At 58.0% G+C, this 19,703-nt stretch overlaps 3 protein-coding genes across 4 annotated transcripts; 2 read left to right on the forward strand and 1 right to left on the reverse strand.

Annotated features, from left to right (window-relative positions):
- Positions 1-2,126: 2,126 nt before the first annotated feature.
- LOC117001372 (fibulin-7-like) lies at positions 2,127-7,771 on the reverse strand. Its single transcript, XM_033069668.2, has 10 exons — positions 7,226-7,771; positions 7,024-7,086; positions 5,363-5,564; positions 4,810-4,966; positions 4,479-4,649; positions 4,201-4,326; positions 3,921-4,043; positions 3,695-3,832; positions 3,467-3,605; positions 2,127-2,774 (listed from the first exon to the last, which is right to left on the reverse strand). The coding sequence occupies exons 3-10, from the start codon at positions 5,429-5,431 to the stop codon at positions 2,414-2,416; spliced, it is 1,284 nt and encodes a 427-aa protein (XP_032925559.1). The 5' UTR covers positions 5,432-5,564; positions 7,024-7,086; positions 7,226-7,771; the 3' UTR covers positions 2,127-2,413.
- On the forward strand, positions 7,093-11,741 carry LOC117001347 (C-type lectin domain family 18 member A-like). The gene is made up of 12 exons (XM_033069636.1): positions 7,093-7,325; positions 8,035-8,126; positions 8,642-8,866; positions 8,933-9,030; positions 9,601-9,722; positions 9,813-9,920; positions 10,097-10,189; positions 10,313-10,419; positions 10,550-10,679; positions 10,757-10,853; positions 10,932-11,023; positions 11,173-11,741. Exons 1-12 carry the CDS (start codon positions 7,226-7,228, stop codon positions 11,208-11,210), a joined length of 1,302 nt encoding a protein of 433 aa, XP_032925527.1. The 5' UTR covers positions 7,093-7,225; the 3' UTR covers positions 11,211-11,741.
- Positions 11,742-12,303: 562 nt separating this feature from the next.
- Positions 12,304-19,502, forward strand: LOC117001363 (RNA-binding Raly-like protein). Of its 2 annotated transcripts, none has more exons than XM_033069657.2 (7): positions 12,304-12,432; positions 14,754-14,832; positions 16,796-16,846; positions 17,170-17,318; positions 17,649-17,762; positions 18,030-18,196; positions 18,571-19,502. In XM_033069657.2, exons 2-7 carry the CDS (start codon positions 14,762-14,764, stop codon positions 18,607-18,609), a joined length of 591 nt encoding a protein of 196 aa, XP_032925548.1. In that variant the 5' UTR covers positions 12,304-12,432; positions 14,754-14,761; the 3' UTR covers positions 18,610-19,502. The 2 variants fall into 2 exon arrangements, with proteins under 2 accessions (XP_032925548.1, XP_032925547.1); XM_033069656.1 differs by lacking the exon at positions 12,304-12,432 and adding an exon at positions 12,716-12,802.
- The last annotated feature ends 201 nt before the right edge of the window (positions 19,503-19,703 follow it).

The raw sequence follows: 19,703 nt of genomic DNA on the forward strand, positions 1-19,703 counted from the left end.
AAAGCCATCCCACTCCTGGAAAATTCCATTCCCTATTATATCCACCAGTCTTTATGGCATGAAAATGTAGTATTTTTTAATATATATATATATTCAGATTTACACAGTGATGTAATGAGGTTGCAGAATTTTACTGGGGAGTTTGGAATTTTGCTGGAGGCTTTGCAGTGGTTTGTTCTTAAGTAAAACAAAGTAAAGGACACAGAACTAAAGATTGCTTTATCAGTGAAGGATAAAGGATATCCCTGGGCAACCAGGTTAAGATACCATTTGATGGATTTGAAATCCTCCTAGCATCATCTGGCATCAGTAATTCCAGCAAGACGGATTCCAGGGATGCCTGGATCTTGGAATCATAGATTATCCTGAGTTGGAAGGGATTCACAAGGAACATCAAGTCCAACTTCTGGCCCTGCACAGGACTACCCCAAAAATCACACCATGTGTCTGAGAGCATTGTCCAAATGCTTCCTGAAGTCTGGCAGGTTTGGTGCTGCAACCATTTCATTTCAGTGCATCACCAGACAAGCAGCAAGAACACTGAGAAAACAGAACCACAGAAGCAGTAAGGTTGGAAAAGACCTCTAAAACCATCGAGTCCAACCACTAACCCACCACTGACGTGTTCACCACTAAACCATGTCCCCAGGTGCCGCATCCACGCACCTTATGAACACTTCCAGGCATAATTTCACCACTTCTGGGCAGCCTGTCTCACCTGGCCGCCTTTTCTATGAAGAAATTTTCCCTGATACCCAATTTTAATCTCTACTGGCACACTTGAGGCTATTTCCCCTTGTCCTATCAATTGTTACCTGGGAGAAGAAGCTGAACCCCCCTGGCTCCACCTTCCTGTGAGGGAGTTGTTGAGTGATAAGGTTCCCCCTGAGGCTCCTTTTCTCCGGGCTGAGCCGTCCCAGCTCCCTCGTTAGACTGTGCTTCAGACCTTCCCCAGCTCCACTGCCCTTCTCCGGACTTGCTACACCACCTCCATGTCCTTCTTGTAGTGAGCTTTGCAAACTTTCATTGTCATTAGCCAGTGATGTGGCTGTTAGTGACTATGAAAGGTTTCGAGGGCAGAAGAAAACCTGCACAAAACCCCGTTTGTGGTGCCCATTTTGGCTGGGACACCTCATGTGCGAGGATAAATATTTACCCCGTAATTCCCTACTTTGCATCCCAGCCCGGGCCAGCTTCGGCTGTTGGTGACGCAGCCCTGCCAGCCCAGCCCTCGCCTCTCCGCTGTCCCCGGGAGATTTTCCGCCGGATCCAGCGGAGCAGCGAGCGCAGCCCGGCCCGGGGCCGTGCCCGGCGGGCACAAGGAGCTCTTTATGGGCGCACAGCGGCTGCTTTGTGCGGGGGGCTCTGGCCGGACACTCACCTCAGAAGGGTTCTGTGTGCGGAGGGAAGGGCGGCCCGGAGCTGGCGTGTCTTCTGCTCGCTGTCCCCAAAAGCCCTCCTCACCTTTTCAACCCCCAGCTGTGTCCCTGCGCGGGGGTCTGGCCGTGCTGGCGGTGACAGGGGGTGCCCAAGGAGTGCGGGGCGCTGCACCCCACTTGTTCTCACAGCCCACCCTCCTCGATGTGGGTGCGGGGGGACAGCTCGAGTGCCTGGCGAGCTGGGGGGCTGCAGTTTCGGCTCCTGTCGGAGCTCTTGCAGAGGGAAGTCTCCTGGACACAAGGAAGCGCAGCCTCTGTCACCATGCCCTGCTCACCAGTGCCAGAGAGCCCTGCTGCGCTTTCCAGGCACTGCCGAGGCAGCTGAGGACAGTCTTGGCTGTGCAGGATGTTCAGGGCAGCTGTTGGAGATTGTGCCTGCCCATGGCAGTGGAGTTGGCACAAGATGATCCTTTCCAACCCAAACCATTCTGTGATTCTCTGTTCAGCCCATTTCCCATTTTTATACTGGGGGTGTCTTCAGTGTGGCCACAGGAACAGGGGTGCTGGAAGGGACATGGACACTGCATGGCCCTACATGGGCTTGGTAGCTCTATTGGCACCCCAAGCTCTGCAAGGTGACCCTGCCATTAGCACAGCCACCAGCTGCTTACAGGAGCCTTGCCCCAGGAGGACAAAACATAGAGCAAGGAGGACACCCTTCCTACAGCCACTTTTATTAGAGATTACAAGATACAAGAAGCTGAATCTGCATGCCAAGTGCTGTTGGCTCACTCTGTGTGCCATGTGGGCAGAGAGGAAGGGGGCTGGCAGAGGCAGGCACCCCTGGGCTGGTCCTTTCATTAGCCATGGGGTTTTTCCTATAGGGACACAGTTTTTGCTGTGATGGCTATGAGAAAGCATTGTGGGAGAGAGGTATCTCCAACGGGACAAAAACTGGCACCACTGAGCTGAACCTGCTCCACTGCTCCCCTAGAAGGGCCCTGGCCTGGCCCCACACCTGCCTCCAAAGGGAATCAAAACACATATGGTGACACAAAGGCTGTGACCTTGAAGATGTGCTTGCCCAGGAGGACTTTGTGGGAGAACTCGCTCATCTCCAGCTCCACCTCCAGCGTGGCTGGCCCCGCCACGGGGCTCGTGAGCAGCAGCTCTCCCGTCTGCCGGTCCGAGCGCCGCACGGCGAAGACGCCCTGGCCCCGTCCGCCCGTGATGGCGAAGCGCAGGCTGTCGCCCACGAAGCGGGTGGTGGACATCTTGAAGAGGACACGGGGCACGGTGCGGTTGGCCTGGAGCGGCAGGTAGTGGAAGGAGATGGAGCTGGCAGCCAGGTGGCAGGCTCGGCTGTCCATGGGGCAGGGGTTCCTCTCGCACTGGCTGCCAGGAGAGAAGGGTGCCACGGCTCAGTGCTGTGGTTTGGCTCTCAGGGAGATGCACAGCCTTGCAAACAAGCCCAGCCTGTGCCACAGGCAGCATCTCCAGCCCTGCTGTCAATCCTGGCAGAGCCACCCAAGACAGCCACATCCAAGTGTGCCCATCATCAGATCTCTGCCTCATCCCTGTTTCTGCCAGGCAAATGCGATGGCTTACAGGGACACAGCTCTGGGTGACCCTCTGAGGCTGAGGCTGAGTGGATGCCACAGTCCCAGCTGAAGACCAGGGATGGAGCCCTGTGTGCCTCCTGAAGAGGAATCTGCCAGGACCAGGGATGCCCCTTTATTTGGGTGACACAAAACTGCTTAATCTCAAGAGTGGGACTACTGAAAGGCTGCTGATGGCAACGCATGGATGTGCAGCAGAGGAAAATCAGCATCATTCCCCCCAGGCTGGTGCTCTGAGAAGGCCAGGATCCTGGATAAAGCCACCATGTATTGGGGTGCTCCCACCTGCATCCCAAGATCATCAGGTAGCATGCCAAGCATACCTGAGCACCCTATGTGGCAATTTGTGCTGGCTGGCACTCTCCCTGCTGCCCCTGGTGACACAATACAGCCACCAGTGCACAATAGGACCCATCACCCTGGGACAGGGCACGACACAGCCCAAGCCATGCACAGTAGGGTACTCACAAGGCAGAGGTCTTGACATAGCTGGTGTTGTGGCGCGGTGGGGGGCACTTGGGGCGCACGCAGCGGTGGCCCCCGAAGGTGTTGATGCAGAGATCACCCTGGCTGCAGTTGTGCTGCTTTCCAGTGCACTCATTCACGTCTGTGGTGGTGACAGGGGGTGAGTGGGGCTGTCCTCAGTGCACCCCTCTTCCCATGAGATGCTCCCTGCCCTGCACCCTGGGTCCTTACCCTCACAGGCATTGCGGTCAGCATGGAGCAGATACCCAGGGGGGCAGAGGCAGCGATAGGAGCCAGGGAGGTTGAGGCAGTCATGGAGGCAAATCTGTGTCTGGGGGCTGGACTGGTAGAGCTGGCATTCATCCACATCTAGGGCAGACAAAGTAGGGAATGGCCAGAGGTTCCATTGCCATCAAGCCTTGGTTGCCCCCCTCCATCCTCTTCATCCCCCTCTTACCTTGGCACACACCACCTGGTTGCAGCTGGAATCCGGTGTCACAGCTGCAGCGCCGAGACCCAGAGCGGCCCTCGGCACAGCGGGGCTGGCGGCTGAAGGAGGTGTTGCTCAGTGTCACCCAGTCTGCAGGGGACAGCAGGGGTCACATGCGGGGGCATGGGGAGATGGTGGGGGCCAAGGTTCCAGGGGGCTGCCAGGGAAGGGGGAGACAGGCACAGCATGGCCAGGTACTGCCCCCATGAGAATCCCTGTCCTCTGCAACCCAAACCCAGGCACCTACAGGAGTAGATGGGGCTCTGGCAGCTGGGGCCTGACCAGCCTGGGGCACAGACACACGTGTAGCTCTGGTTGCCATCCACGCAGGTCCCGCTGTTGGCACATGGGTTGCTGGAGCAGTCATCAATACCTAGGGAGAAGGAGCTCATGAGCATCAGCGGGTGAAGTGATCCTTGCCCAACCCCAGTGCCCATTGCTGCAGCCTCTGAGTACAGCAATGGAACCCCACAGCTCAGGGTGACAGAGGAGCCGTGGTGGCACCCCAACCCTGCCCCACTTCACTTCTGCAGAAGGGCTGGGAGCCGCTCCACGTGCGGTTGTGCCGGCAGGCGCGTGTCTCCGAGCCCACCAGCCGGAAGCCGGCGTCGCAGACAAAGTGAACCTCGTGGCCCACCCGCAGGCTCCGGCCCAGCATCCGTCCGTTCAGGGGCGCTGCTAGCTGTGGACAGATCTCTGTGGACAGACAGACGTGTGGGGATGGACACTGCCAGCCTGGAGCCAGCCTCAGCCTGACAGGGAGCCAGGTGTCCCTTGCCCAGGCTGTTTGTGTGGGTCCAGGGATCAGAGCTGGCCCCGTGGGGATGTCACCCAGGGTGTGACCAGGCAGGATTACCGGTGCGTTTGGTGGCCGGTCTCTGGAGGTGGCTCTGGAGGATGGAGAGCTGGTGCCGGAGCCCGCGTGCGCCCTGCAGGTGAGCAGCCTCCTGTGCCACCAGCAGCTTCTGCATCTGCCGCACCACACTGAGCGCCTGCTGCCGGTTCAGGCATTCCTGGGATCATGAGGACATCCCAATCACCCACTGCATCCCCCTGCACCCTGCCACAGCCTGGGAGGACCCTTCCAAGCAGACAGCATCTCTGGGATGGGTTTTGATGTCCTGCCCTGGATAGAGCCCCTTCCCATCTGGGCTGGGATCTGACCCTGGCTCTGTGTCTACTGCGGGGAAGCTGCATGCCCTGAGAGCATTTCGCATTTATCATTTCACTGCTGCAGGGGAAAAGCCCCATGACCATGCCCCTAGCCCTGGCAGCTCCACAGGTGTTGTGGCTGTGCCACACACCTTCTCAGGGCTGGTGTTGGGGTGCTGGGGTGTGAGAGGAGTGCTGAGCAACCCAGAGAGGGAGAAGTGCCATGGGGCTGGAAGGGAGGGAATGCAGGTCCTTACCTGGGAGCTGCCAAGGGGCAGCTGCAGGATGCCCAGGGCCAGCCAGGCTGGCAGTGGGATGAGGAGCATCACGCCGGGGCTGACTCCAGGGGCAAGACGCTGACGGTCCGTTTCTGCTCACAGCTGTGTTCCTGCACTCGCTGGGATTTATCCACAGCCTGTGCCCATGTGTTTGTTGGTTTTTCCCCTGCCTGAGGCCGAGCTGTAGGAAAGTTTCCCCTTGGCACTGGCTCCAGCCTCTCCCTTCCCTTCCGTTCCTTTCCCTCTCTGCACATCAGAGGCTTTGGAGCCTTTCATGTCCGAGGGCCAGCAGATATCGGGGCCAGGCAGTGGCTGTCACGGCACTTAGGGTGGTACCGGCGGTGCTGGGCTCACCACACAGCCAGTCCTGGCCCTGGGGCTCCCCGGCATGCAGAGATGCAGGATGAGGCTAATCCCGTGCTCTAGCTAAGCCTGGGAAAGTCTCCTGGGAGAGAAGATGACTTTGGGGTCTGTGTGAGGGTTCTGCTCACCAGGAGGGCTGAGGCTACTAGGAAGGGTAGCCCAGGAATGCAGCTCACTGGACTTGGCACAGCTTTGCTGGGGTAAGCTCAGCCCTGGCTGGAGTTCAGAGGGGAAGCCCAGGGTGCTGCTGCAGCCTGGAGCTGGGGTGCAGTTGGTGTTATGGTCTGTATTAATATAAGAGTCAGGATTAATGTTAGAGTCAGCATTAGGGCTAGGGATGAGGTTAGGATTAGGGTTAGGATTAGAGCTGGGGTTAGGGTTGGGGTTAGTATTAGAGTTGGGGTTAACATTAGTGTTACATTTGGAGTTGGCATTAAGTTTAAATGTTTTGATTAACATTAATGTAATTGTTATGGCTAAAGTTAGGTTTTTGTTAGCGTTAGGATCAGTGGCAAGGACTCAGATTCATATTAGCAGGAGTGTTTGCATGAGAGTTGAGGTTGGCATTAACATTAGTACCAGGGTTCAGGCCAGGGTCAGATTTAGACTCAGGCTGAGGGAACTGAAGCATTTAGAGCTGGGTTTATGCTGACACCCAGCTCAGCCCTGACAGCTATGCGTAGGATGCTCCCAGTCCCTCCTGCCTGTGGCATTTCCCTGAGCAGGGATGTCTGAAGCCCACATCTGCCCTGTGCCAGGGAGCATCTAACATGGGTTCTGGGAGCCCGGCGCTGGGGCAGAGCTCTCATGGTGCTGTCGAGCTCCCTGGGCTCTGGGACCCCGGGTGCCTGCTGAGATACGGCCCCCTTGGGCCCAGCATCTCTCCCACCACCGGCCCCCCGGCTCTCACATCCTCCCACCCTGTAACCACGCTGCCCAGCTCTCCGGAGCGGGTATTTGGCTTCATGCCTGCAGCGGTGTGTGTTACCTCCCCGGCATGTTTAATTCATGGGGCAGGAGGAAGGCTGGCAGCAGGGGCCCCCTTGCTGCCCCAGCCCCTTGGCTTGCAGTCTCCCAGTGTCCCCAAGTGGGTGCCGCTTGCGACCCCTGCTCTGGTGCCTTCACAGCCCGACCGCGGCTGGGCAGCGGGGCTGGGGCAGAGCGCGGAGGGCTGACCCCGCTGCGGGACATCCCGGCGGGGCTGCAGCCCGGGGCCCCGGGAGTTGTCTGCCACATTCGCTCCAGCGAGCAACTGTTTTGACAGAGCTATTACTCACCCGTCAAGCTTTTGTTCCCGCTGCCCAGCGGTGCCTGTCTGGAGTCCTGAATAGGATCAAATCCTGCAACCAGACACACACACACGCTCGCAGGAGAGCGCGGCCGAGCTCGCCCCAAAGCCAGCGCTGCTGCGGGGCGGCTCGGCTCTCCCCAGTGCTCCCTCCGCAGCTTGGGGGTCTGCTCCCCCATCCCAGGACCTACATGAAGCTCTTGGTCCTGCTGGTTTGCAGCCTCCTGGTGTGGAGGGTGGGTGAGACGAGGTCGGATGCTCCAGAAAAGTTGTCCCCGCTGGCTCCGGGAGGTAACTGGTAGAGGGGCTGCCTCGGGCAGCAGGGCTGGGAGGCAGCTGGTTTGGGGGCTGAGTGCACCCTGAGCACCGTCCCCTTGGGCCGGACCAGATGCGTGGGGGGCTCGGTGGGTGATGGGCACCCAGGAGTGGCAATGGGGGGCTTGAGGGCTGATGGGGGCTGAGGATGAAATGAGGCTGGGAGAAGGGGCATGGGCTTGGCGATGGGATGGATTTGGGGGGCTCTGGGGCTGGTGTTGCAATGGAACCAGGGGGCTGTGGGGCTGGTAATGGGATGGAGCTAGTGATGGAATGGGGCTGGGAGTCCTGCAGCTGGTGATGGGGCTAATGATGGGTCTTGCCCAGTGGGGTCTGGATCCTGGCAGGACAGAGGTGGGGGTGCAGAGAGGGTACATTCCTGGCAGTCTCAGCCCACCCGTGCGAGACGAGGGCCCAGCGGGCTGCCCGCTCCACCTCCCCCCCCCGCCCCCCTACCCCCAGCCCCTCACCCCTTTTGTGCTCCCAGCCCAAAAGCTCTTTCTTCTCTCCCCTCAAGTCTCCATGGAGACCCGGGTGCCTTCCCGGTATCCCCGGCTGCAGTCAGACCCTTCAGGGGGAATTCCCACGGCCCCCTGAAGGGTCCTGCCACAGCCAGGGATACAGAGAGGGCACCTGTACCCCTAAACCCCCTTGGGCCCATCCCTATCCCCTGCTGTCCCCCCAGCTCTCAGCACGAAGGAGACCTTCCTGGTGCTCTCACTGCACAACAAGTTGAGGAGCAAAGTGCAGCCTCCTGCTGCCAACATGCAGAAGCTGGTGAGCCCTCTGACAGGTCCCATGTCCCCCACCTTGGATGTCACATCCACCTCTCCCCCCATGCCCGGGGAGGTGGACAGCCCATGGCTGGTATGCAGTAATTTGCTAACATGCTAATGAAGCAGAAGAGCTGGACAGTGTGGGGCCCCTGGGGATGAGCATGCCACCGGCACTGCCACATCCAGGACACACCAAAAACAGAGCTGGTCCCTTGAGGAGCCTTTTGGGGTCCCCCATGTCCCTCTGATGCCTGCTAATGACCCCACACCTGCACACACCAAGGACACAGAGTTCTTTGTGGGGTCCCCATTCCATGTGATGACCCTTGAAATTCCCCAACCTTCTCACATCTGAACACACCAAAGGCAGGATGGATCCCTAGGGGTCCCTTGCAGCACCACCCTTTGTCCCTTTGTCGATGCTCTGATGTCCCCTGTCACCTCCTGGACTGACCATTTTGGTGGTCCCCACACTCCTTGGGCTGTTCCCTGGCTGGCTCACGCTCATCCCTGCAGGAGTGGAGCGAGGAGCTGGGGCGGCTGGCGGGGGCACGGGCAGCCAGCTGCCTGGAGGGCCCCGCTCCCCCGCCGGCCCCACAGCTGGGCTGGAGTGAGACCCTGCTGCCGGCGAGTGCCGGAGGCTTCGGGGCCGTGCTGGAGCTCTGGTTTGCTGAGGGACAGCGCTATGACTACAGGACAGGGCGCTGTGCCAGCAATGCCACCTGCCGCCATTACACCCAGGTGGGCATGAGGGACATGGGGGGGCTGCTGGGGTTCAGGACCCCGGTGACAAACACTCTCCCATAGCTGGTGTGGGCCACAGCGGGGCAGCTGGGCTGCGGCCGGCACCGCTGCTCCAGCCCCCAGGGCCCCAGCGAGGCCTTCACCTGCGCCTACTCACCGGGGTAAGGGGCTGCGGGGTGGGGCTGGGCGTGGTGGGTGTGGCTGCGGGGTGGGGCTGGGCGTGGTGGGTGTGGCTGAGAGGGTGGGGCTGGGTGTGGCTGGGTGTGGATGCAGGGTGGGGCTGGGTATGGTGGGTGTGGTGGGTGTGGCTCCAAGGGGTGGGGCCTGGTGAGAATGGGCAGGGTTTAGCCATGTGGGTGGACTCTCCAGGTAGGGGCATGGGTTGACCTACGGAATATGTGGCAGGGGAGGGGGCAGAGAGCTTGTCCAGGTGGTGCGTGGGACTGTGCACTGAAGTGGGTGGGGCTGGGTGATGTGGGTGGGCCTGGAGATGCAAATAGGGCTGGTTTAGAAGTGGAAGGGTTTGAATATTCTGGGTAGGGTTGTGTGTTGGACTGGGCGGGGCTGAGTGCTGTGGACAGGACAAAGTGCTGGAAGTGGGTGGGGCTGGGAAACGAAGGCAGGGAGGTGATTTAGAAATGGCTTTGCAATGTGGGTGTGGGCTTGCCCCAGAAGGGGTGTGGCTTGCCCGGGTGGGTGGGGCATCTTCCTCCAGCTGCCTGTGGGGCCAGGGGCAACTGGGAGGTGGCTGGGACGCCCATCCTGCCCTACAAGCAGGGACCGTGGTGCTCCCTCTGCACTGCTGCCCTCTCTGGCTGCTTCAAGTCCTGGGACCACAGCGGCGGGCTCTGCGGTGAGTCCCCCCTGTCACCATGGCCTCTGCATGACCTTGGTGATGCTGCCTCCACCCCTGAAGCCCTGACTGTCACTCTGGTGTTTCCAGAGGTGCCCAGGAACCCCTGTCGCATGAGCTGCAGGAACAGTGGGCGCCTCGACATGAGCAGCTGCCAGTGCACCTGTCCCCGAGGCTACACGGGCAGGTACTGCCAAGGTGAGAGGGCACTGTGCCGCCTTCAGAGGCTTGTGCTTGGCTGCTGCAGGGCACGTGTGTGCAGGGTGGGTGCAGGGCACGCATGGGCACAGATAGTGCAACGTGGGCAGCACAGGCAGCACGGGGAGCAGGGGCTGCTGAGCCCCCTGACAGCTGATGCAGTGCTGTGCCCACAGTGAGGTGCAGCGGGCAGTGCCTCCATGGAAGGTTCAGGAAGGAGGAGTGCTCCTGCCTCTGCGACGCGGGCTACGGTGGAGCCGAGTGCGGCAGTGAGTCTGTGCCCACCTGCACTGCTGTGGGGTGGCATCAGGGATCCACAGTGGGGCAAAGGGTCCTCTCTGGACCCATCTCTGCTGGCACAAGGACCCACCTGCTTCTGCCTGTGTCTCCAGCAAAGATCCATTTCCCCTTCCACGCCTGTGATGTGCGGATAGACAGCGACTGCTTCATGGTGTCCCCTGAAGCTGACACCTACTATGGAGCCAAAATTAAATGCCAGGTGAACCCCTAGGGTGCTTTGAGCATCTCTGTGCAGCTGAAAAGTACCACCCATGCTTGCAGCCCCCCTGGGAATCTCTCCTCTGCCTGGAGCAGTGCTGGACCACGCAGACTCACTCCCTTCCTCACAGGAGAAAGGAGCAATGCTGGCCCAGATAAGAAACCAGAAGGTTCAGGACATCCTGGCTTTCTACCTCAGCCGCTTGGAGATGGGTAACAGGGTTACAGACACGGATTTTGAGACTGGAAACTTCTGGATTGGTGAGAGGCAGCAGTAGCCAGGATACAGGGGGCCCAGGATGTTGGCAGACATGTCAACCCACCCCCTGCTTCCCCAGGTCTCACCTACAAGACATCCAAGGCTTCCTTCCGCTGGGATGTGGGTGACCCATCCTCGTTCACCAGCTTCGCTTTTGGCCAGCCGGACAACCAGGGGTAAGTGGATCTAGAGGACACTGAGCTCTGCATGGTGTCATTGCTGACTGGCTTCACTACCATCCTGGTGGGACACAGGTTTGGGAACTGTGTGGAGATGCAAGCGTCAGCCGCCTTCAACTGGAACGACCAGCGCTGCAAGACCCGGAACCGCTACATCTGCCAGTTCGGTGAGTGAGCGGCTGGGAGCCCTCCTGGGCTCTCCTGGGCCCTGGAGGTGCCAGTCTCCAGCTCTGCTGTGTCTGTGCCTTGTTGCCAGCCCTGCCCAAACCTCTGTGTCTTGGGTTGGGAGGCACTAACTCTACACATGCCATTGCAGCCCAGGAACACATCGCCCTGTGGCAGCGGGACCCCTGAGCTGGTAGCCCTGGGAACCGGCCAGCGCTGGCTGCTGTGCTGAACCTGTGGCTCAGGAGGACCCTGGTGCTGTGCCAAGACTGGACCACGGCTCAGGAAGATCTCTGTGCAGCTCACTTGTGCAGGGAATGAGGGGCTGAGGGGACCCATGGCACTGGGACCTGGCAAGAAGGGGTATGCTGTACATCAACATCCCTGAAACAGCATCTTCTTCTGCCCCTCATCTTCCTCTGTCACTATCTCTCTGCAACACCCTGGGCAGGAGATGTCCCTTGCAACAGCCAGGTAGAAACACATCCTCCTCCAAAATTGGCAGCTGGGCTGTGTCTGGACTGTGGTCTCAGTGTGACGAGGGGCCAAGGGGGCTCTTTGGGGTGCAGACCTTGCCATAGCTCAGCGTGAAGACTGTGCTCAGCTCTGAGCCATCATCCTGACCTGGGTGAGAATGCCCCAGCCTGATGCGTTTCTCACCATCACCTGGTCCTTCATCATCTGCCTGATCATTAATAAAGACCCTCTCTCCCTTGGGAAGAGCAGTTTGTCTCTTTTTCCTCCCCTAAGCCCACCAGACTCTGCCTAGCCACAGCCCACATCCTGCCTGACTGGGTGGAACCTCCAGTTTCATCTCTGGAGTGGGCTCTGGGGTTGCAGGAGCCAAGACCAGCCTTGGCTGAACTCATCTTCAGCACGTGGGGTTGTCTTGGAGGGATGATGATAGCCAAGAGCTGCTTCTTCCAGCCCCAGGATGGTCCAAAGTCACAGCACCCTGTGTGCTGGGTGCAAGCCCATGTCCCCAGCACTGGTGGGAGTCAGTGGGTGTTTTTGGAGGCAATGTGCCACTGCCCTCCTCCTTTCATAACAGCCCACTCCAGGGCTGGGCTGTGGTGGGAATTAAAATATCTTCATCCAGGGTGTGTTGGTTGCACACTGTCTCAGCTGAGGGAAGGCACCATCCACATCGCTGGGCTGGGCTTGGGGGCCCTGGGCAAACCCAGGGTGAAACTGAGGCAGAGTCCTGCCCAGAAGGGCAGGGTCCAGCAGGTGGAGTGGGAGAATGGACCTGGAAGGATGAGGATGAGGGTGGAGATCCCGAGGGCAGAATCCAGCAAGTGAGACAGGAGGATGGAGCTGGAAGGATGAGGATGAGGCTGAGGCTGGAGATCCCGAGGGCAGAATCCAGCAAGTGAGACAGGAGGATGGAGCTGGAAGGATGAGGATGAGGGTGAGGATGGGGATCCCGAGGGTGGGGTCCGACAGGTGGGAAGGGGCGGGAGGATGGAGCAGGAAGGAGCGCAGGGATGGTGAGGGTGAGGCTGGCGATCCCCGGGGGAGGGTGAGCCCGGTGCCCGCGGTGCCGGCAGTGGTGCGGGCAGGGCCAGGCAGCGGGGCTGCCCCAGACGCCGGTGCGGGGCGCGGTGTCCCCTGCCGTGCCGCGGTGGTGCGGCCCGCGGCCCCCCCGCCCGGCGGTGGTAGCGCCCGGTGGCAGCGCGCTCGGTCGGGTGCGGGGTGCGGGGTTCGGGGTGCGAGGTTCGGGGCGCGGGGCCGGAGCGGGGCCATGACGCTCTTCGGCAGCGGGGACGCGGGCTGGAGATGTGAGTACCGGCCGGATCCGGCCCTCCACCCTCCCCGAGTGCCCCTTCCCCCGCGGGATCGGCTCTCCTCTCGCACCCCTTCCCCGGGAGATGCTCCGGCACCGGGATGCTCGCCCGGCACTGGGATGCTCAACCGGCAGCGGCAGCTCTGACCCAGGCGAGGGTGTCCCCCTGCAGCCTTCCGGTGCCTCTAAGGCTCCCCACCCCGGGCACGGCACCCTCCGGAGTGCCGCCACAGCGGTCCCTGTCCCTCCCCAGGGCTGGATGGCCTCCCAATAGCCGGGATGCCTGGTCCTCCCCATGCCATCGCTCCTGGGACAAGGATGTCATCCCAGTACAGGGATGTCTCCATGCCATTCTCTCCTAGGACAGGGATTTCTTCTAGTTCTGAGATGTCCCCATGCCAATTAACACCAGGTCAAAGATGTCCTCTCAATACTGGGATGTCCCCTTGCTAATACTCCCCCAGGATAGGAATATCCTTCAAGTACTGTCCCCCCATGCATTATTCCCCCATATCATACTCCACCAGGACATCAATATTGCACCAGTATGTTTCTGTTACTGGGGAGGGAAGGGAGCTCAGACACAGGCAATCGACCTGGGGTGATGGTCCCCTGCCCCAGCAGGACAGTCCCATGATGCTAGCAGCTTATGACAGGGTGTCTAGCCATGGCTAGGGTCCCTGGCTGGGGTGCTGAGGTCTCTGTCCTGCTATCAGGGAGGAGAGTGAGTGGGTGTGATAGGCTGGACAGAGGGATGTCAACAGTGGGCTCTGGCCCTGAGCAGTGAGTACAGCCATCCCTAGGGATGCTGCTGCACTCATGGAAGATGGGTGCCAGCATTCCCTGGTGCACACTGAGCATCTTCCCCAGCTCACCCTGAGATCAGAGCCAGACTGCAGACTTCACCACACAAGGCAGCCTGGAAAGCAAACAAGAGACAGTTTCTTCTGCTGGGACCTTGGTCTTCTCCATTGGGGTAGTAGGACCTTGCTCCGACACATATGGGGCTTGAGGGGTCTGTGGCCATGGCCAGGCTCTTAGAAGGTCTAGACCTCTAATGGGCTGGTATGTTCTCTGATGGCTTGAGAAACTTCAGCATTTGGTTCCCTGGTGCAATAGCACCCATGGAACAGCTGGTCACACTTACTGTGGCCAAGGGTGAGTGTGCAAGGGGGAGCCCTCAGCTGTCTCCTCACGCCAGTGGCCACAGAGGTTTTGGAGTGTCCCAAAATCACAAAATTAAATATATGGAGATATTCACAAACCACAGCATTGGTGCCTCTCAAATGTATATGCAGAAAACGGATTCAAGCTGGCCTTTATATGGATATTGGCTGTGAAATCCTAGAGAAAAGATGAAGAGCATTGCCAGGGAGGTGTGATGTGGCATCACCGAGCTGTGTGTCCAGAGGCATCCCCACCCCATGTATCAGCACACGTGTCCCAGCAGTCTTCAGGAGGGTGAAGCAGCTGGACACAGGGCTTCCCCCATCCCTGGCACCCAGCTGCACTCACAGGCATCCTGCTGGCCTGAATATCCCTGAAAAATAACCCAACCATCCAGCGGGAGTGATAGCAAAGGTGGATTCACCACATTGGTGGGAAATGTCTCTGCGGGTTAATTAACTTTATCATCAGAGGTGCTTCCTGCCACTCTAATTGGAGCCTGCCCAACTTTGGGTCCTTGGGATGGGGCACCCCTGGGAAGGGATAGCTGGAGCTGTTACATGTCTGGAACAACCTTGTACTGCTCCCACCTTTCCCAAAAACTTAAATCTAGAGAGATCTGCAAGCCCCGTGCTCGTCCTGCAGAAGTTCTTCAGTGGGACATCTCCAGCCAGCAGAGAAGCATGGCTGGGAAGCTGGTGCCAGAGATGTGTCTGTGTGGGGTAGGATATTGGCATCCCCTTTTCTTTCCACTGCTCATTCCCCTCCTCTCCCCTCAGATCTGGACATGGCCAGGGAGTCCAAGCTGAGCCGGACCAGGCTGGGCCAGAAGCGGCAGCACAGCAGCAGCCTGTACCAGTGAGTGCCTGTGTGTGGGGTGGGGCTGCACTGGGGGCTGGGGACTGCCCCACACCTGACTCCTCTTCCTCTCCTGCTCTCTGTCACTCTCATCTCTGGCTATTCCAGATGGGAAGCATAGGTAGGGACTTCCCTCGTCTCTTGGAGCATCACCTGCTGCCAAATGGTACAGATGCCATTTGGACTCCTGGCCAGGCTCCTCCTGGTGTGTGCCATTAATGGGGTGTGGGGATTCCCTTTTCCCCATCTGAAGGCAGTGGGAGCACAAGCAGAGCCCTGTGATCTCTACACCTGATACAGATGTTGCACCCCAGTAATGGCTTCACACTATTGGGGGCAAGTTTAGGTTGGACATAAGGAATAAATTCTTCCCCGTGAGGGTGGTGAGGCTCTGGCAAAGATTACCCAGAGATGTTCTGGATGTCTCATCCCAGGAGGTGTTCAAGATCAGGTTGGATGGAGCTTGGAACAACCTGGTCTACTGGAAGGTGTTGTTGCCAATGGCAGAGGGTTTGAAATGAGATTAGCTTTAAGAACTCTTCCAACTGAAACCTTTCCAGGATTCTATGTCAATGTCAGTTGCAATTGTGGCCTTTAGATGTTGTTCCTCAAGGACAGACAGCTCTGCAGAGGCACACAGGGGTAGTGATAGTCCTGAGGAGGTCAGTAGGTGATAGTGATGATGGCACAAGTGGTAGATGAAGAACCTGTCCTCATCCCTGTACATTTTTGGCTCCACATCTCAGTGGATGTGTAGTAAGGAGGGGATTGAAGCTGGTCTCCTGTCTTGTTAGAGGTTTTTTGTGAACAGCCTGACTGAACTAATTGCTCTGCCTGTTGCCATGGAGCTGAAGGGATGCAGCACTGGAGGGCTGGGACTGCTGGCCCCCTTGGGCACTGGAGCATGGCAGCCACTGCTTTTGCTCTTCCCAGGGGATGCTCTGAGCAAAGATCTGAGCCAGGAAACCCCTTGCTGTGTCTCCAGTTGGGTGCTAGACCCCAAGACTAGCTGTGCTGCAGTACCACCAGTTCTCTCACAGTGCAGGGTGGCATCCCCATCCCTTTTGGCATAGGCTCCATGCAGCATCAGCAGCCATTGCAGGGATGGGTTAGAACCCCTTTCCACCTGCCCATTCCCCTTTTCCCCAGGGCAAGTTGTTGGCAGGATTTGGGGATGTGAAGGACTTGCTGTCCCCATCAGAGTGATGGAAACTAGGAAGACAGCAAGTTTGGACCAAAATCTCCCAAAATACACCCCAATAATTATACCCCAGGTGTGAAACACAGGAGCAGGTGGGTTCCTCAGAGCTGCCAGCTCACCCTTACCAGAAGGTGTCCTGTGCAGATGATTCTTGAAGCAGGGTGGCATTGGGACAGGGGATGCTTATCCCTCAAGCTGCCCTCTGGGCTGGCAAGCCTGCCTAGGCATGGTTAGGCTTAATCCTATGCTCCCTTGTGTTAGGCTTAATCCTATGCTCCCTGACTCCACAAGAGCAGAAGCAGCAAAACGAGCTTCAGCATCTTTTCTCTTCCTCCTCCTCTTCTTCCTTCTCCTTTCCCCACTCCCTGCTCCCGGTCCAGAGTGCATGATTTATTACTGGAATATTGCTGCTTGCAGTGGATCTGCTGACGGATCTCTTCTTAATTTGGAGGCAAGTGAGCCTGCAGCCTGTGTGTGGAGCCATGAACATGAAATTTAACATCAGGGCATTCTAAATGCAGGTTCCTGAAGGCAGACCCTGCTGATGCTGTCCTGGGGACTCTAACCATTCCCCTTAATACCCTTGTTTGCCTCTGAGAAAGATTACTTCCAGGGCTTCCTGGACCATGCTGCAGCTTCTGGGGGATCCTCCAGGATGCCTCCCATTCCCCAAGGATAAGGGCTGGGTGGGTTTGTGCCCAGTTTGGTGACTGCTCCATGGTGTCTGTGGGTGACATTTTCTGCTCTCTCCCCCTCCTGCAGCAGTAACTGTGACCTGGACTGTGATCTCTACAGGGATGAATTCCCATACCGGTGAGCCCAGCATCCCAGGAGAGAGACGAGCTGAGCATGCGTGGGTTTGGCACACGACTGTCTCTGATCATGGAAAAATGGGATGTCCCTGGGCATCCCTCCCCTTGCCTTTGACAAAAACTTAGTGGTGTTTCCCCACTTGGAGGAGCTGCATCTTCCCCAGGCTGGGGGGCTTGGGGAGGGGTGCATGGGGCAGGGACAGCATGTGGGCAGGGCAGTGCCCAGGCTGGGGTCCTTTACTGCACAGGGACCCCAGGAGATGCTCTCTTGGCTGGCAGGGGCTGCTGCTGCACCTCTGAGGTTGTGGTCTTGTGTCCTTGCAGGGTATACGAGTACCAGCAGATCCCCCCACTCATTAACCGCATCCCAGTCAAGACCAGACGGACTCACTTGGGAGCAGGCAGCAAGAACAGCCTGAGTCCCCAGCGTAGGACGAGGAGCAGAACCAGCTCCACAACGGGACGGACAAAGTGTAAGTGAAACTGGGTTGGGAGGAAGAGAAAGCTGAGCTCTTGTGTCTCGGTGCATTAGAGCAGCTCTGCAGGCCAGAGGTCCCACTTGATGCTGACCCTGTTGCTGTGAGTCCCCAGCTCCAGCAGGCACAGCCGGGGCTGCACTGGTGTGCTGGATGTCCCCTGGATCCATTCCTGTTCCCCAAGGCTACTCAGAGGAGGATGTTCCACAGAGGAGAAGGTTTTGTGGAGGAGAATGCTTTGGAGAGAAGGATGCTCTGGAAGTGGTTGCTCAGGATGTCATGTCTTCCTGGCTTTGGGTGGGATCCTCATGGCTCCTCTTCCAACAGTGCAAGCTGAAGAGCTGCACTCCATCAAGGGGGAGCTGAGCCAGATCAAGGCACAGGTGGACAGTCTGCTGGAGAGCCTGGACCGCATGGGCCAGCGGAGAGAGCGTCTCACGGGTGAGGGGACCGACCACAGACCCTCCAACACTTGTGTGCCTTTGCTGGGCAGTTCATGGGAACACACGAGCCTGAGCCCTGAGCTGGGTTTAAGGGGAACCTCCCTGTGTGCCCAGGACATCCAGAGCTGGCTGGACAGATTCCCCACATCCTTTCCCTTCTCTGGGCTGGCAGGGAAGAGCCCAGTCTTTTGGAACAAGGGAAATGGGCAAGGACAGAACTGTTTTTTGCACAGGTACCCCAAATTTCTTGTCTCTGCCTTTTCAGGGTCCAAGGAGAGCGAGAAGAAGAGGACAGAGCCAGGGACAGAGTCACCATCCCCAGTGGGAGAGGGGTCACAGGGGTCACAAGGGAAGGAGGGGACAGGGGCTGATGGGGACAGTGACCTGCGTGACATCGACAGTGCAGAGGAGAGCACAGACACAGAGGAGACGGTAAGAGAAAGACCAGATTTTATACCAGGCTCTCTGTTTCTCTAAAATCCATCTCTGCTTGCTGGTGAGGGATGCCTGGAGTAGATTAAATGCTCCATTGGGGTTCCCCAGGCCATTCCAGCTGTGTGCCAGGGCACAGCCAGAACATCCCCAAATACTCTGCAGCAACCCCCTGGGTGTGCATCACTCCAGCACCAAGGCTGCAAAAAAACCCTCAGAACAGAAATATATTTTATCAAAGCTGCTACTCCCACACCTGCATATCCCAGGTGGGTGTGGGATCCCAGGTACCCCCGTGCTGGGCAGAGTGCCGAGTTTGATCCTATAACTGGAGTGCATTGCAGGATGGCCATGCTGTGTGTTTCTCCTCACAGGTGAAAACCCACATGTCAGAACCCAAGAGGAGCCAGTAGCCAGACTGGGTGCCGTGGCCTTCCCGTGAGCCCAGCCCTTCCCAGCTTGTGTTCTTTATTTCTTTTGAAGCTTCCAGGTAGTGCCACACTTGACATGAGGCGCCCACCCTTGGCATGACTATCCCCTGCCACTGGCAGCCCTGTGTCCCACCCTGGGAGTTGCCAGCCAGCTCTGGCAAGAGAAATTTTTGTGTTCCAGTGCTCTTGTTTTCTTTTTTCAGATCTATGGATAAGCAGAGGTGGCCTGGGGAGGGAAGGGAGCAGTAAAAAAATAGAAAGGACCATATCCCAAAGTAGCATCTCAAATGCCATCTGCCTTGCTGCCCGTATCACCTCCCCCAAAGGATGCTGTGGAGAGAGAATGCAGCCCAGGGATCCCAGCCCTATGGCACAAGTGGCATCCCAACCTTCAGACCCTGGGAATTGGTGCAGCAGGCATGGGTACAGCCTAGGATGGCTTTCAGAGCTGCCCAGCATCCCATCATCGGAAGAAGGAACCAGGCTAAACCAGTTTTAGGAAGCTTTTGTGGTATTTTGGGATGGTGCCAAGCCTAGCTCTGATGTCACACAAAGGACCAGCAGCAGGGCCATGCCAACCCAGTCACTCTCATTTGCCTCAGCTCCCAAATGTGTTTTCCTTACTGTTTTCCCACAGGCTGTTCTCAGCCAGGCATTGCATCTGCAGCCAGCAGGACTCAGAGAGCCCCTGGCCTGCACACCCAGAGTCCTGGTCCCCCCTGTGCTCCCCAGTGTCACATTTCAGTTCCGTGTCCCTCATTTCTCGGTTGTCCTTCTCTCACTGGTAGGAACTAGCTCTGTATTTCTAATTTGCTCTGGTAAAAGAGTGTATTGTGTTGGAAATAAAAAATATTTGTATTTCTTTTCTCTGGTTATTTGACTCCAAAGCAGTTTTTAACCGCCTGAAGCGTGCAGTTTTGTACCCCATTTTATGTGCTGCTAGTAACAGCCCCCAACTCAGGGCTTTCTTGGATGCTGCCTTTCCTACAGCTCAACCCAGAGGCATGAATGCAGCTCTGCCCTGTGTCCCAATGGAAAATAGCCAGAATATTCCCTACCAGCCCACCATAGTGCAG

This window comes from Catharus ustulatus, chromosome 11 (assembly GCF_009819885.2).
Source record: "Catharus ustulatus isolate bCatUst1 chromosome 11, bCatUst1.pri.v2, whole genome shotgun sequence".
NCBI lineage: Eukaryota > Metazoa > Chordata > Aves > Passeriformes > Turdidae > Catharus > Catharus ustulatus.